This window comes from Apium graveolens, chromosome 1 (assembly GCF_009905375.1).
Source record: "Apium graveolens cultivar Ventura chromosome 1, ASM990537v1, whole genome shotgun sequence".
NCBI lineage: Eukaryota > Viridiplantae > Streptophyta > Magnoliopsida > Apiales > Apiaceae > Apium > Apium graveolens.
Genome location: NC_133647.1, coordinates 84,143,890 through 84,157,019, shown reverse-complemented (window position 1 = coordinate 84,157,019; position 13,130 = coordinate 84,143,890). Strand labels below are relative to the sequence as shown.

General features: G+C 34.4%; 1 protein-coding gene across 9 annotated transcripts; it reads left to right on the top strand.

The window, feature by feature from the left end:
* Window positions 1-5,668: 5,668 nt before the first annotated feature.
* LOC141720129 (delta-1-pyrroline-5-carboxylate synthase-like) lies at window positions 5,669-9,028 on the top strand. 9 transcript variants are annotated; one of them, XR_012574219.1, is made up of 8 exons: window positions 5,669-6,067; window positions 6,238-6,485; window positions 7,602-7,678; window positions 7,829-8,047; window positions 8,127-8,229; window positions 8,383-8,544; window positions 8,674-8,727; window positions 8,810-9,028. XR_012574219.1 is itself a non-coding variant. In XM_074522495.1 (8 exons), exons 5-8 carry the CDS (start codon window positions 7,867-7,869, stop codon window positions 8,932-8,934), a joined length of 672 nt encoding a protein of 223 aa, XP_074378596.1. In that variant the 5' UTR covers window positions 5,669-5,815; window positions 5,962-6,067; window positions 6,238-6,485; window positions 7,602-7,678; window positions 7,829-7,866; the 3' UTR covers window positions 8,935-9,028. The 9 variants fall into 9 exon arrangements, 7 of the variants coding, with proteins under 7 accessions (XP_074378596.1, XP_074378609.1, XP_074378586.1 ...); XM_074522495.1 differs by having other exon boundaries at window positions 5,669-5,815; window positions 5,962-6,067; window positions 7,829-8,229; window positions 8,706-8,727; XM_074522508.1 differs by having other exon boundaries at window positions 7,829-8,043; window positions 8,706-8,727.
* Window positions 9,029-13,130: the final 4,102 nt, after the last annotated feature.

The following is a 13,130-nucleotide window of genomic DNA, read 5'->3' as shown; positions in this document are numbered from 1 at the left end:
GACGAGCTTTATGTTTCAGAGTCATGGATTTCATCTGAACTAGGAGTGGCGTAAGTGGTCGAGTGGCGCCGGTCCAGCCTTATTATATTGGCCCAAATGGCCTGGAAGTTCCGCTAAGACGGTCCATTCCTTAGGAGTCCAGTGTTCGGTTGACAAGTAAATCTGACAGGTTCTCCTCTACATGTAGAAAATGGTGGGGTTGCACTACTACGACTGATCATCGTAGGTGGTCTTCCCGGCGCGGCAAACTCCCGTAATGAGTTCATCATCCAGTTGGATATTTCTGCAACACTACCCGGAGCATTTCGGTCGAAAGGGTACGAATGGGTGGTTGCCGAAGCATTGACAGGGTTAAGCAACTATAATGGTGTTTCCATCAAATGAAGTATCTCGTAACTTCATTTCATTCAATAATATTTCAAGGATTGAATCTATTCAAATCTTATCTTGTAGTCTCATCTATGTGATGAACTTTTGAAACGGATTATACCTTGAACGGTGGTAGTTCAAGTAGTATTCGGAGAAGATATAAGTATATTGGAGTATCTCGTAACTTCATCTTTTAAACTTATATCTAGTAAATGATTATCTTGTGCATGTCAAAGATTTTCAGAAAAACGTTGAGACAAGGTTAGATATATGAGATCACCTTGCAACGATATTTTTATACAGTTATAAACTGGAACTCTGTGTATATTATACATGTCAGAGGATTTCAAAGATTGTGAAAAGTATATAGGTATATATATACTGAATATTTTGCGACTTGGTCGCGTTAAGATATCAACTTGGTTCATTTCTTCTTGACCAAGACTTTCATGAGTACGATGAGAATGCTCATATATTGTTAATTATTATGCATATTATTTCGGTGGGCTTGTTGCTCACCCTTGCTTTCTTCTCTCATCACACAACATCAGATAGAAAAGATGAACATGACGAAGCTTCCAATTCGCAAGTGGTTAGGAAACGTTCCGCAGTTTTCTGGAAGCATTGATGCCGCCGTAGCTGAGGTAGGAACTACCAATAGGCTAGGCTTCAACTATTGATGAACCAGACTTATGTATATTATGAATTGTAATAATGGCAAAGAATATGTAAATTATTCAGAAACCCTTTTGAGGTGAAATGGTTTATAATTGTGGAATAAATGACTTGTGTTATTTTTGGTTTTCATCTCTGAGACTATAACTTGTGGTGTGTGAGTGTATATTGTGGGGTCACAGTACGCAGTAGTTGGTTGATTGTTAAGGTTAAGTATTATTAAGGGAAATGGAACTCGTGACAACCCGAATCCCCGACCCCGGATTTGGGGGTGTTACAACAGCTCGCCATTTCCTACCTGTTTCCTGGCTGTGGTTCTCATGGCAGGCATCTTGATTCACTGTTGTGTTGCGTGAATTTAAGAAAACAAGTGTGAGCTATAATGCCCAGCATAATAATGTATAGTATGAAAATGACTGTATGATAACATCATATATGATATTTATGTTTTATTCAAAAATAGTTTTCCTTGGTGATACACACCTTCTTATGAAAACAATTCTTTAAGAGATTTTAATATCCTGCGAATACCTTAATAGTAATCCCAGCACCTAGGCTTGGGTTACGGTATTGCATCTCAATTCCAATTGAAATAATTAGGACACTCGTTGGAGCCACCGTATACGATGATCAGTCATAATACGATAATAGTAACCTTTTCTACTAGTAGAAGGACGACACCTTCGTATCCCGGTTATCACCCTTGTCGCATTCGGGCTACGTGTCCCATTTTCGGGTATACACATACTTTACAAGTTCCCGAGTATACTGAGTATCTTCGCCTGCGGTACCTTTGGTAGTCCATCTAGCACACATAGTACCAGAGTCTACCCCTCCCTTGTCCTTTAAAAGAATTCTATCAATCTCGAGAACTCGAACCACATCGAAGTTCCCCAAGCGTTTTGCTTGTTGATAGAAACAACTTATCTCTCTAAGATATAAGTGTATATATATGTATATACGTACTTCCGAGAATTTCGGAGAAGTACTAAGAATGTGAGTTGACCGTTGTCAACAGATAATTAATAAGGGGGAAAAGTTTCTCCTTAAAACTATATTTAAAATATTAAATAAGTCGGGATAATATTCACCGACGATCTGAAATTATTCGAATAATATTCTGAAATCAAAAAGTATATTTTAAATCAAGATCTATGATTTTTAAATCAATAATAAACCCTTTAAGAATAATAATTAATTAAATAATAGTCGATAAATAATTAAACCTCGAATGGGTTTACTCTCTAAAAGAATATTTAAAATAATATTCCTCAACTAGTTTGTGTCTCCATAATTAATAATCTATAGTGATTAATCGGGTTTGAAATAAATAATCGTTGGAGTATACTACTCCCATAATAAGGAATAAGTATATAGTATTTATTAATCGAACAATAAAATATAGTTGAGGGAATATGATCGTTGGGAAATCATTTTAATAAAAGTTCGAGGTGTTTTAATGTTTCGTAAGTGGACGTTGAGTCCCTTTAAAACGTACTACTATGGACTTATAACCGTCCTATAATATCGCCGGAATGATTTCTGGGTTTTATCTTAAATCCCGACCGACTCTCGGTCTTATATAATACGTCACGCTTAAAGCGGAATAAACATTTCATAAAATATACTTATCGTACAACATCGCTATATTATGCGAAAATTTCAACAACTACGTATCATGGCAAGCATGGTATTTATGCAATGATAGTAAAACAATCCTTTCACAACACAACAGTAAAAATGGAGTTGGGTTCGTAAACTTGCCTGGCTATCTCGAGGTGGAGGATGCTCTAGGTTCCGCTCGGAAATCTATAACCATAAACACATTTTATTTCGTTAGGTTCCGTTCTAATTTACGGCAACTCCCACTCATGCGCTACTTATTATGCACCCTCTCAACTTATACTACCCTTAATATTCCTTTAAGTCATATTCACATTATGCTCACTTCATTTTCCTAAGTATCTTGGGTTCATTCTTATTATCGCCGTCGGCTCCGTTTATGGATTCTCACGGTTTCTACTCTCGCGGTCTCGGCTCCGACATTTTTATAAAATTGAGAAATCATTATTTTTACTTGAAATTTCTATGGCAGTTAGTAAAATCTCTATGTTACCGTCTTTAAAAATTTCATGATTTATGAACACTTTAAGACGATCCTTTATATTTTCAAAGTTCGTAATTTGTAGCAGTTTTTGTCGCGTAAATCACTTTTACTAAAACGGTCATAACTTTTGATCCGTAAATTGGAATCAAGCGATTCAAGCGCTGAACGATCCTTATAAAATTTTCTATCCTAAAAAAAGGTTATTTTTTCAAGAAACTACAGTTTACAACTTCGGGACTTTCTGCAGAAACTTAAAGTTACGGTTTGTAGGTTTTAACGAAGTTACGTTTACCATCGGGGTTTCGTTTACACCCTAACTCTTAACACAACCACCAAAAATCATCATATAATTATCAACACACAAAATCCTCTCAAGAAGATCATGTTCTTGAGGCAACAACAACCAACCTTAAATCTACTTAACTTAATCATCAAGATTTCCTCAATAACACTCATTACACTAGGTTTTCTACCACATACTAAATGGATCTCAAAAATGAATCTTAAATAAAGTTGGGCCAAAGATTTTTATCTTTCTTGAAAGCTTGAGATGTGTTCTTGAGGATGGTGGAGGCTTGGAAGTGCTTGGTATGATTTTTAGAACCTAAAACCACCATTGAAATCAAGAAACCAAAGAGAGGTTACTATTCACACTATTCACTAGTGAGTTTCTTGAATTTATTTCACCCATCAAACCTTGATAAAAAGAGATGAAAGAATTTTCTTACCTTAGTTTAATTTCTAGGAGGCTTGAGAATTAATTGGATGATTTTACAAGAGCTAGAACTTGGAGTTTTGAATTTAAATTCTTCCCCTTTTTTCATTAGGGCCGAATGGAGCATCAAGGGGGGTATTTATACTCCTCTTGGTTGCTTAGCTTGGTTGATTTTCTAGGTTGCTTCTAGGAAGATGGGGTGATATCTTGCAATTGATTTTATTCTCCTATTATAGCATTTTAGGTTGATTCTTGGTTGCAAATCTTAGGGACAAATCTTTGTAGCTTGCTAGCTTACAAGCTAACTACAAGGTTTAGCTTCCTTAGCACACTATTTTGCTAACTAACTTGGTCATCCTATGGTTAGCTCACTATTTGATGAAGTAACCATGGTTACTTCCTTACCATGGTTTAGTTAGTACGTTACGTTTATTTAATCATTTACGCGTTCACTCGGTTGCTTAAATGTTTTCGTAATACTTACTCGTAAATTGTTCGCGACGTAATTCCTTTCGTATTCTTTCCTTATATTTTTAATTATCCTACTTGAATATAAATTCATAGGGTTTTAATCTCATAATTATATTGTGATTCCCGTAATCCTCGATGAGTTGTAAATACGGTCGTTTTTCAAAGTTCGTTTTTTTCGAAAACTAATAGCGTTTACATACACTCATTTGATACGTATAGTCGTAATATCAACTCCAAAACTCATTTTCTCATGTACTACATAGTGTGAGCTCAAAAGTTTTTCCCGTCCCTCAGGGTTACTATTCATTTAAACATTTTACAAGCTCTCAAAAATTCGAGTTATTACAAGCAATCTTAAGCTGAGATGTGTCAGGATCATCATGATTAATATCTTCATCAGAATTAGAGCTGGACAGACATTTAGAAAAATATCCAGAGCTAGGAAAAATTGCTTTGCCTTTATGAGGATCCTTAGCTATAGTTTTTTGTTGCTGATGAGATCCTGAAACAAAAACAAGGTAACACCTAAATCTCTCTTTTCTTTTCAAGTGATCTCATCACTTCTCACACAAAATATTACTTTTAAGAGTAATATTTTTCTCACAGAAGAAAGTTTATAAGTAAAGAAACACTTATAAAATTCTTTTCTCAAAGCTACCTCTCCTTTTGTCGGTACAGGAGACTGCCACTCAAAATTTAATTTTCTCACATAGTATTTTCACACAGTCTCACAGAAAAGCACAATCACACAGTTTGCAAAGTAATAAAAGATGGCTGATAGGAGTAATATGATTGTCATATAAATAGAGGTAACCTCAAAAAAGACTATTTATAATCATAAAAACATGAGGAACCATTACACCATAAGTGGGCTACGGTAATGCAAGTGTTACAATGAGCGCTACATTAGTTAAGAATTTTTTGTCCTATTGTAACACCTCTCACTTAGTGTTACAACAGTTATAAAACTAGTGTTGCAGAAAAATGACGGTGTTGCACAACATGTAACACCAACACATGGTGTTACATTAGCTACTTTTTTAGTTTTAAAATATCAAAGTAGAAATATTATCATAAAACTAGTATTAAAATTATATTATGAATTACTAATAAATCAAGAATGTAATATATAATATAATATAAATTATAAAATTTATTTATTGCACATAAATTTAAAAGTCACATTTTTAGATTATTATTTAATAAATAATAAATTAATTTTCATAATTAAAAACTAAAATATAAAAAAATGAAAAATACTACATTTAATAGGTGAAAAATGGGCAGGATTTCCCCCCCAAAAACAAAAAAGACCTGGACATAGTTATTTGGACAAAATACACTCAGCCAAACAATCTCTCTTACAAGCACTCTCTCCCGACTCTCTCTCTCTCTCAAAACAGTCTCTCTCAACTCTAACAATTTATTGAAGAACAAATTGATATTTGAATCCATAATTATATGACTCTAATTTAGAGGTTCTTACTAACTTTTTAATTCATATGATTTTGTAGGATTTCTAGGGATTTAAATTGGGGCTTTAGTTCTTTTGGTACATATTTCCTCTGATTTAAATATATATAATCTACTCTACTTAACATATAAGCACACTGTAAAACTTCAGGCAATTAGGGCTTTATACTTTGATTTTAAGGCTTTTCCAATTGGGGTTTTAGTTCGATTGGGAGTTCAAGCTTTCGTAAAGACATCTTCAGTTGGGTTCCGTTAAGGTATTCTCTTTTTACCACTTTTTTATAACCTTTAGTTAGTGTTATTGACATAATCCAGTGACATAAAGAAAAGTAAATTGTGCGTCTTTAATTACCTTTTCGGCTGAGCTCTGCTTGTAATTGGTGCAATTTTTTGGAAATGGCTGATGATTAGTGGAAAAAATGTTTAGGCTCTGCGAGTGTTGTTGGTTACACTTCTCGCCAGCAACACAGTGTGAAAATGAAGAAGTAAGTATCTTCACAGTGTGATTCAAACATCACGTCTACTATAATTCTTGAATGGGATGACAGTAGGAAGAGTGTTGTGGCCAAGAAGGAGCAAGTTGGAATTGCACCAATTACATTATTAACTTCTTGTGGAGCAAGTTCACTACCCGGGCGATATATCCCCCGCTGATAAGGAGAGATACAATCCCAGGTACTCTAGTTTTTTTTATCTCCTTTTCCTTTTTTTTAAGTGTGAAAGATGTGATTAACTAACAATTAGATTTTGAATCAACTAGTAATAATGTATTATGAAATTAATTATTATCAACTACTAATCATAATCAATTAGATTATGCCTATGTTGTGGTTGGCTAATTAAATATGTTTAGTACTTAAAGATTTAGCGGTGTTTCTTGTACCTGTCATTCAGCATGCTTTACTGATTATTGTAACTTACCTAGCTACAAATAGACAAAGGAAGCACAATCTACATACAACATTCCAGCACATAGTGAATCCTTGTGTAACTTTCTTCTTTACGTGAATATATAGAATATGTGTTATCGTTTAGCATTGAATTGTCCAAGGTTAGTTGTTGGAGGGGGAACCAGAAAACAGATTGGTAATTGTTTTAGCTTAGAAACAGATAGTGAGTTAAGGTTGTTACAAGTATAGATTGCAGCTATTGTATTCTAGAGATTAGATCATCAGTGTCTATGTTTTTACTTGTGATTACATAATTAGTTATTGCTATACTTGTTTGCCAACACTTCAGTTATACTTTTCTGGTAAAAAAAATGTTTTGTCTAGAGAACCCTGCATTTCACATGTAACTTTGTGCACTTGAAAAGTTGACGGTTTTTTTGTCTTCTGTTTAACTACTCTCATAATGATACGTGTGCAAATCTGTTTTCCCTGAACTGGAAGTGTAAATTGTGTGAACTTCGTACTTTTAAATTTCAAAAATTCATGATTTCTTATTTCCTGTTTCATTAGTTATCAAATTTGCGGCCTTTGTGCTTTGATACACAAGTGCTCCCTTCTAAATTTTTAATTCCACCTATTATTTTAGAGTTGTAATATGTTGTGAAGTTGTATTTGTCTCCTCTTACTTTCTATTTCTGCTAATTAAAAGTCTAGAATTTATGTCTTTGATACTTCGTTAGTAAATTTATTACATCGATTGTAATATTATGAATTAAATGTCATGAAACCTTTTATTGTGAGAAACACTATTCAGGTTGTAAGAATTATATGTATGTTCAATGTTTCATAATTAAAATAGCAATAAGCATTGCTATAACTGTGGCTTTCGTGATCTGAACAGATCAAGTGCTTTGTAAAGCTTCAAATGTTGTGGGCCAAACAGTAACAAATACAGCAGACCTGTCTGATAAAAAATAGGTTTGCTTATCTTCTGTTGTTATATTGTCCTCCGGACTTTGTACGTATATGACTGCTATCTCATATTTCTGTCCTTTCTATCCGTCTAAATGCTGAGCATATAACTCTGATTCCGAGCATTAATAAAAAAATAAAATGCTTTCTTAACAGATAATGATGTGCCTAATCTGAACAAAGATTGTTTGACCATGGGTACGAAAGCAAAGAATCTTATAGAAATGACCACATTGCATGAACTGGAGCCGCTTGCTATACAGTTCCTCCATGCACTTGTGTCTTTAGTCCATGACTGTGTCAATATTACGGATCAGAGTCAATCAACAAAACCTTCTACATCTAATGTCTTTGCTGTTGGAGAAAAAGACGCAAGTAAATTTAATGTAAAAGATGCCTATCTTTTAGAGTTAATCAACATAATCTTCTACATCGAATGTCTTTTTTCTCACAGTTTTGCTGATCTCCAAAAGCCTCAAGTTGAACTTGATGGAAAAGCATGTGTAGCTGTTGGACAGAATGGCCTCGTGGCACTCTATGACATATTATTCATCCAGGTACATTTAAGATATATGTGTACTATTACGATTTTCAAGTTTTAAAAAACAGAAGAATATTGATATACATTTGCGTTCTGCTGACACATTATACATCATAGACTTATTACCTTAAGAAGGAGCTTTTTTGTATTCAAACAATTTTTTTTGCAGTTGGATGTGACATCATCTCAACTCTTGGTCACTGATAATAATTTCAAGAATGCAGAATTTAGAGTACATCTTGGTCAGACAGTGAACTCTTTATTAGCTTTGAGGAGCATTCCCATTTTTAATGAAAATGATGCAATCAGTACTAGAAAAGCTCCATATGAGGTAGAAAAAGGGTTTTATGTTTAAATTTGCATTAATATTATTATATTTTCCTATGTTTGTGATTTTTGTTTCGGCTCAAAACACTAATCTTACTCGGTATATAAACCATTGCTTAATTGTTAATACCAGGTACAGAACTCACTAGATTTATTTGCATACAGGTTCTGCTTATTCGGCTTGCAGGTATAAGTTTAAAAACCATCAATTTTCATTCTTTCCTATGCTAGTTTTTGTGCCTTTTTTTCATTCGTATTCCCATGTGCAGATTCAGGAATAAGGTCAAGAATGGCACACTATCACGTGTTTTTAGCAGTCATTTTATTAGGTTTATGCCGTAGTTACCAAGCTTTGATAATGAATTTTACTGATCTGCTGATTCAATTATTTTGAATTGCATATGTAATTTTACTGATCGATCAAGTTATTGTAATTTCAGTTGGTTTTTGTAGTATTTTGGATATGTATTGGAGATTTTATTTTCGTATTGGGATTATTGTATACATATGGCATGTATATTATTTTTTTTATTTTAATGTTGGTTAATTACAACAAATACGTGTTACAATATATAATAGAGTGTTGCAATCTTGATCAAGTTATTGTATCACTCATTTTGTGTTACATTTAGGCCTTTTAGTGTTACAATAGTTACCTTTTGTAACGTTTTTTCTCTGTTACAAAAGTGTTACATTAGGGTGCCTATTGTAATGCTCATATATGTAACGCCCCTTGGTGTTACAATAGACCTATTGTAACATTTTTTGGGCCTATTGTAACACCACTTAGGCATTAAAATAGCCCACTTATGGCGTAGTGAACAACAGAAGAAAATAAGCAATACCTGAAGGTGAGTCCTCAAGTGGAATTGATGATAGTGGAGGAACAAACAACACATCAGGATTTGTTGTAGCATCATGATTTGATTTTTCAGGAGAATGAATTAGGCCATCATCAGTACTTTGAACTGATGGTTCTTGTGGGGCCTGAGGAATATGAGCTGATTCAGAAAGTATTGGTGAAGGTTCTTGTGTACTCTCCTCAAAGATGAGATCATTAATAACTGCATCCACCTATGATAATACATCCTGATGAGCCTTCTTTTCTTGCAGTAGTTTTTCAGAGTCAGCAAAAAGATCACTTTGAGCAAAATCAACAATAATTTGAGCAGCCTCTTCATCTGCATCTTCCCTTTGAGAAGATGGTTCTTGTGTGACTGGATGTGTCTCAGTTTCTAAATCCATTTGAGACTTAGGTTCTTGTGGACTGACATCCATAAAAGAGGACCGGGCCTTTTTCATCTTTCTGACGTACCTAACCACATCTTCAGCTTTTCTTTTAAACTTGCTCTTGTTAGCTGTCTTGGGCGCATCAGTTTCTTTGATCACTGGAAACTTTTTGATTAGAGCTCTAGCATCAGTAGTCGGCTCCTTGGTTCCAGTTTTGTCAACAGAGTCATCAGGAGTTGCAACTGTTGATTTCTTTATCTTCATCCTTGGCCCAATGGGTATCTTATCATCAGAGTTAGAATCATCTTGCATGATCAGCCTTCTTTTCCGGACTGGAAAACATTCTTCTTTCTTCTCACTCTCACTCAGTGAGGCATGTTGAGCTCTCTGTTCAGATGTAACAGATTTCTTAACCAGCCTTTTCTTTGGTAAAACTGATGCCTTTTGGGAGACATCAGAGGAGGCTAATTTAGGAGGTGGATTAGAATTCTGTTTAGGTGAAAGAATGCTTGGGTTAGAAACAAGATGGGTATTGTCTTGTTCCACAACATCCTAAAATATTATAGAGATGCCAGCATCAGGATTTGCAGGCACTTTTGAAGGAGTAGGTCTATTTCTCAACATAAATTGCCTGACCTCCTGAGGCATGAAGGAGGTTCTGAAAACTTATTCTTTTCATCTCTTTTAATATGATCAGTGATAGCCTTCTCAGAAATTTGAAACACAGGAAGTAATTCATTATTATCAAATTCAGCATTAGGGCATAGAAAATTAAAAATCAGTTGAAGAAATCTAGTATACCCTATTACGCCTGATGTATCCGTTCTCCTAGAAATTATGAATTGAAGAATGGTATTACCATAGTCAACATTACCAGAGTAGAGAAGAGAGTACCCAATTTTCAGAGAAGTAGACGGAAGAGCGTCAAAATTTGTTGTCTTATCCAAGAAACATCCGCTGATGCAGTCAAAGAAGAAATTCCATTCTCTCTTCAGTTTTATCCTCGTTAATTTGCCAATTGTTATGATTTCACCTTTATAGCTCAGAGTTCTGAGCATATCAAACAACTGCTCATTTACATAATTATCAAGAGCACCATCACAAGCAGGCAATCTCAATGCTTGAACCAGAACATCAGCACCAACCTCATAACTGCATCCCTTATATTCAAAAGAGAAAGCAGTATTTGTTTCATTAACTAGAGTTGTATTCCATACCTACATTACAACCCTGTATGATACCTTAGTAGGATTTGTGAGAGTATACCCAATTGGACATTGAAGTAAGAAATCATGTATATCATGGAAAGATTGGGGAAACTACTGATGTGTAAGCGGAGCCAAGTAGTTATTGGTTCCAAAAGTGTTGCCATGAATAATAGTGGTTTGGATGAAGAAAGGTGAAATCTCAAAAGGTGACATGATGTTTGTAGGCGTTGAGGAAAAATATTCGTTAGATGTGAATAGTGAGGCTGTGTGTATGATGATTTAAGTCATATAAGTTCTTGTGCAAATATAAGTTTGCAAAGCTTAGCTGTATGTAACACACACGAAGAAGGAAGCTTAGTGAGTTAGACTTCTGATAGAGGGTAATTACTGAAGAATAGGAGTGTAAAGTGGAGTAATGTGCGGAATTAGCAACAAAATACGCACAACTCTTTCAATAAATTATTGTGTGAATTTGTTCAATAATTTATCCACTATTAAATAATAATTAAATAAGAAATTTAATTTGCAGCACTAAACATTTCAGAAATCCATTTTCAATAATATTCTAAATGAAAACATGCTGACTTGTTGTCAGTATTTAGAACCTCTTATCTGTCAGGATTTGACAACGTCAGGATTTGGCGATTCAAATTCATCAGTATTTATCCAAATAACTCAAGCTTATCAGAAAACCATAATTTTAATCTCAACAATCATCAAAAGATACATGTTTAAAGATTAACAGGCTACAATTAAGAACAAGCACATGCATACACAACTAAGGAACATAGATTAGATCTTGTAAACAAAACAACCAAAATTTCATTAATAGTTCAAGAGATTACATTTCATGAAATTTTGGATTACATGCATAGGTGATTACAAGAAAATCCTAGTCTAATAGAGGAACTTCAACAGCCTTAGTCTAAGAAGCCCGACAAAGCTGATGGTGAAGAGAAACACCCAGAGGATTTTTGCCGGGAGGACTAAGGTGGTAGATGATCAGGGCTTCTTCCTACTTTCAATAAAGAGGATAGCAAGGTGAATGATTTTCTCTTGCTGTTGGAGAGTGTAGAGGTAAAGGTCTCTTTGGAATTTTAGAAGGTAAATTTTGATGATTTCTGGAAGTTGATCCAGATGTCGTTTAAAATGGCGTTGATGTGATATCGAGTTTACATTCCATCATGAAAATTGTTACTATATTAGTGAATTGGTTGTAGAACCAGCTGAAATGCGCCATTGTTTGAGAAGAAGAAATATGAGAAATGAAAGTGAAAAGAGTGTTTTGTGTTTAGTAAGAGATGATTGGACTAGATGAGAAATGATGGTTTAAATAGCCGAGAGAGAGAGAGAGGGAATATCAAAAGACTAGGGGTTGGAGTAATTATTAAGTTCAGAGTTAACTTAATGACTTAACCCAAAAATATTTTATTAAACGCGTCTCCCTAGACTGATTTGCAATGATGACAATGATATATATTCATACATGCACATTTAGCAAATAAATTCACTTAATTTATCATGCATATAATAAAATACATCAAAAATTCCCAACTTAATGTCTTCAACAACATTTAGGACACATCAGGATTTGATCAATATTCATCAGGATTTGATCAAATATAAAGTAAAAGAGATTATATGTTCCAACTAACCATACCAAGTTCAATTACAAGCTTTATAAATGTTGCTTAGGTAATGGCTTTATGAAGATATCAGCCAACTGCTTATTAGTAGGAACAAAATGAAGCTCAATCGTTCCTTCCATGACATACTCCTTTATAAAGTGATATCTAATACTGATATGTTTAGTAGGAGAGTGCTTCACTGGGTTCCCTGTCATAGAAATAGCACTTTGATTATTACAATAAATAGGAATTTTATAAAATGATAATCCATAGTCCATGAGCTGATTCCTCATCCATAACAACTGAGCACAATAACTCCCAGCTGCAATATATTCAGCCTCGGCAGTTGAAGTATAAATAGATTCCTGATTCTTGCTGAACCATGAGACTAATCTGCCTCCCAAAAACTGACAGCTCCCAGATGTACTCTTTCTGTCTATCTTGCAGCCAACAAAGTCAGCGTCTGAATATCCACATAATCCAAAATCAGCTTCCCTTGCATACGAGAGACCAAGTGATGCGGT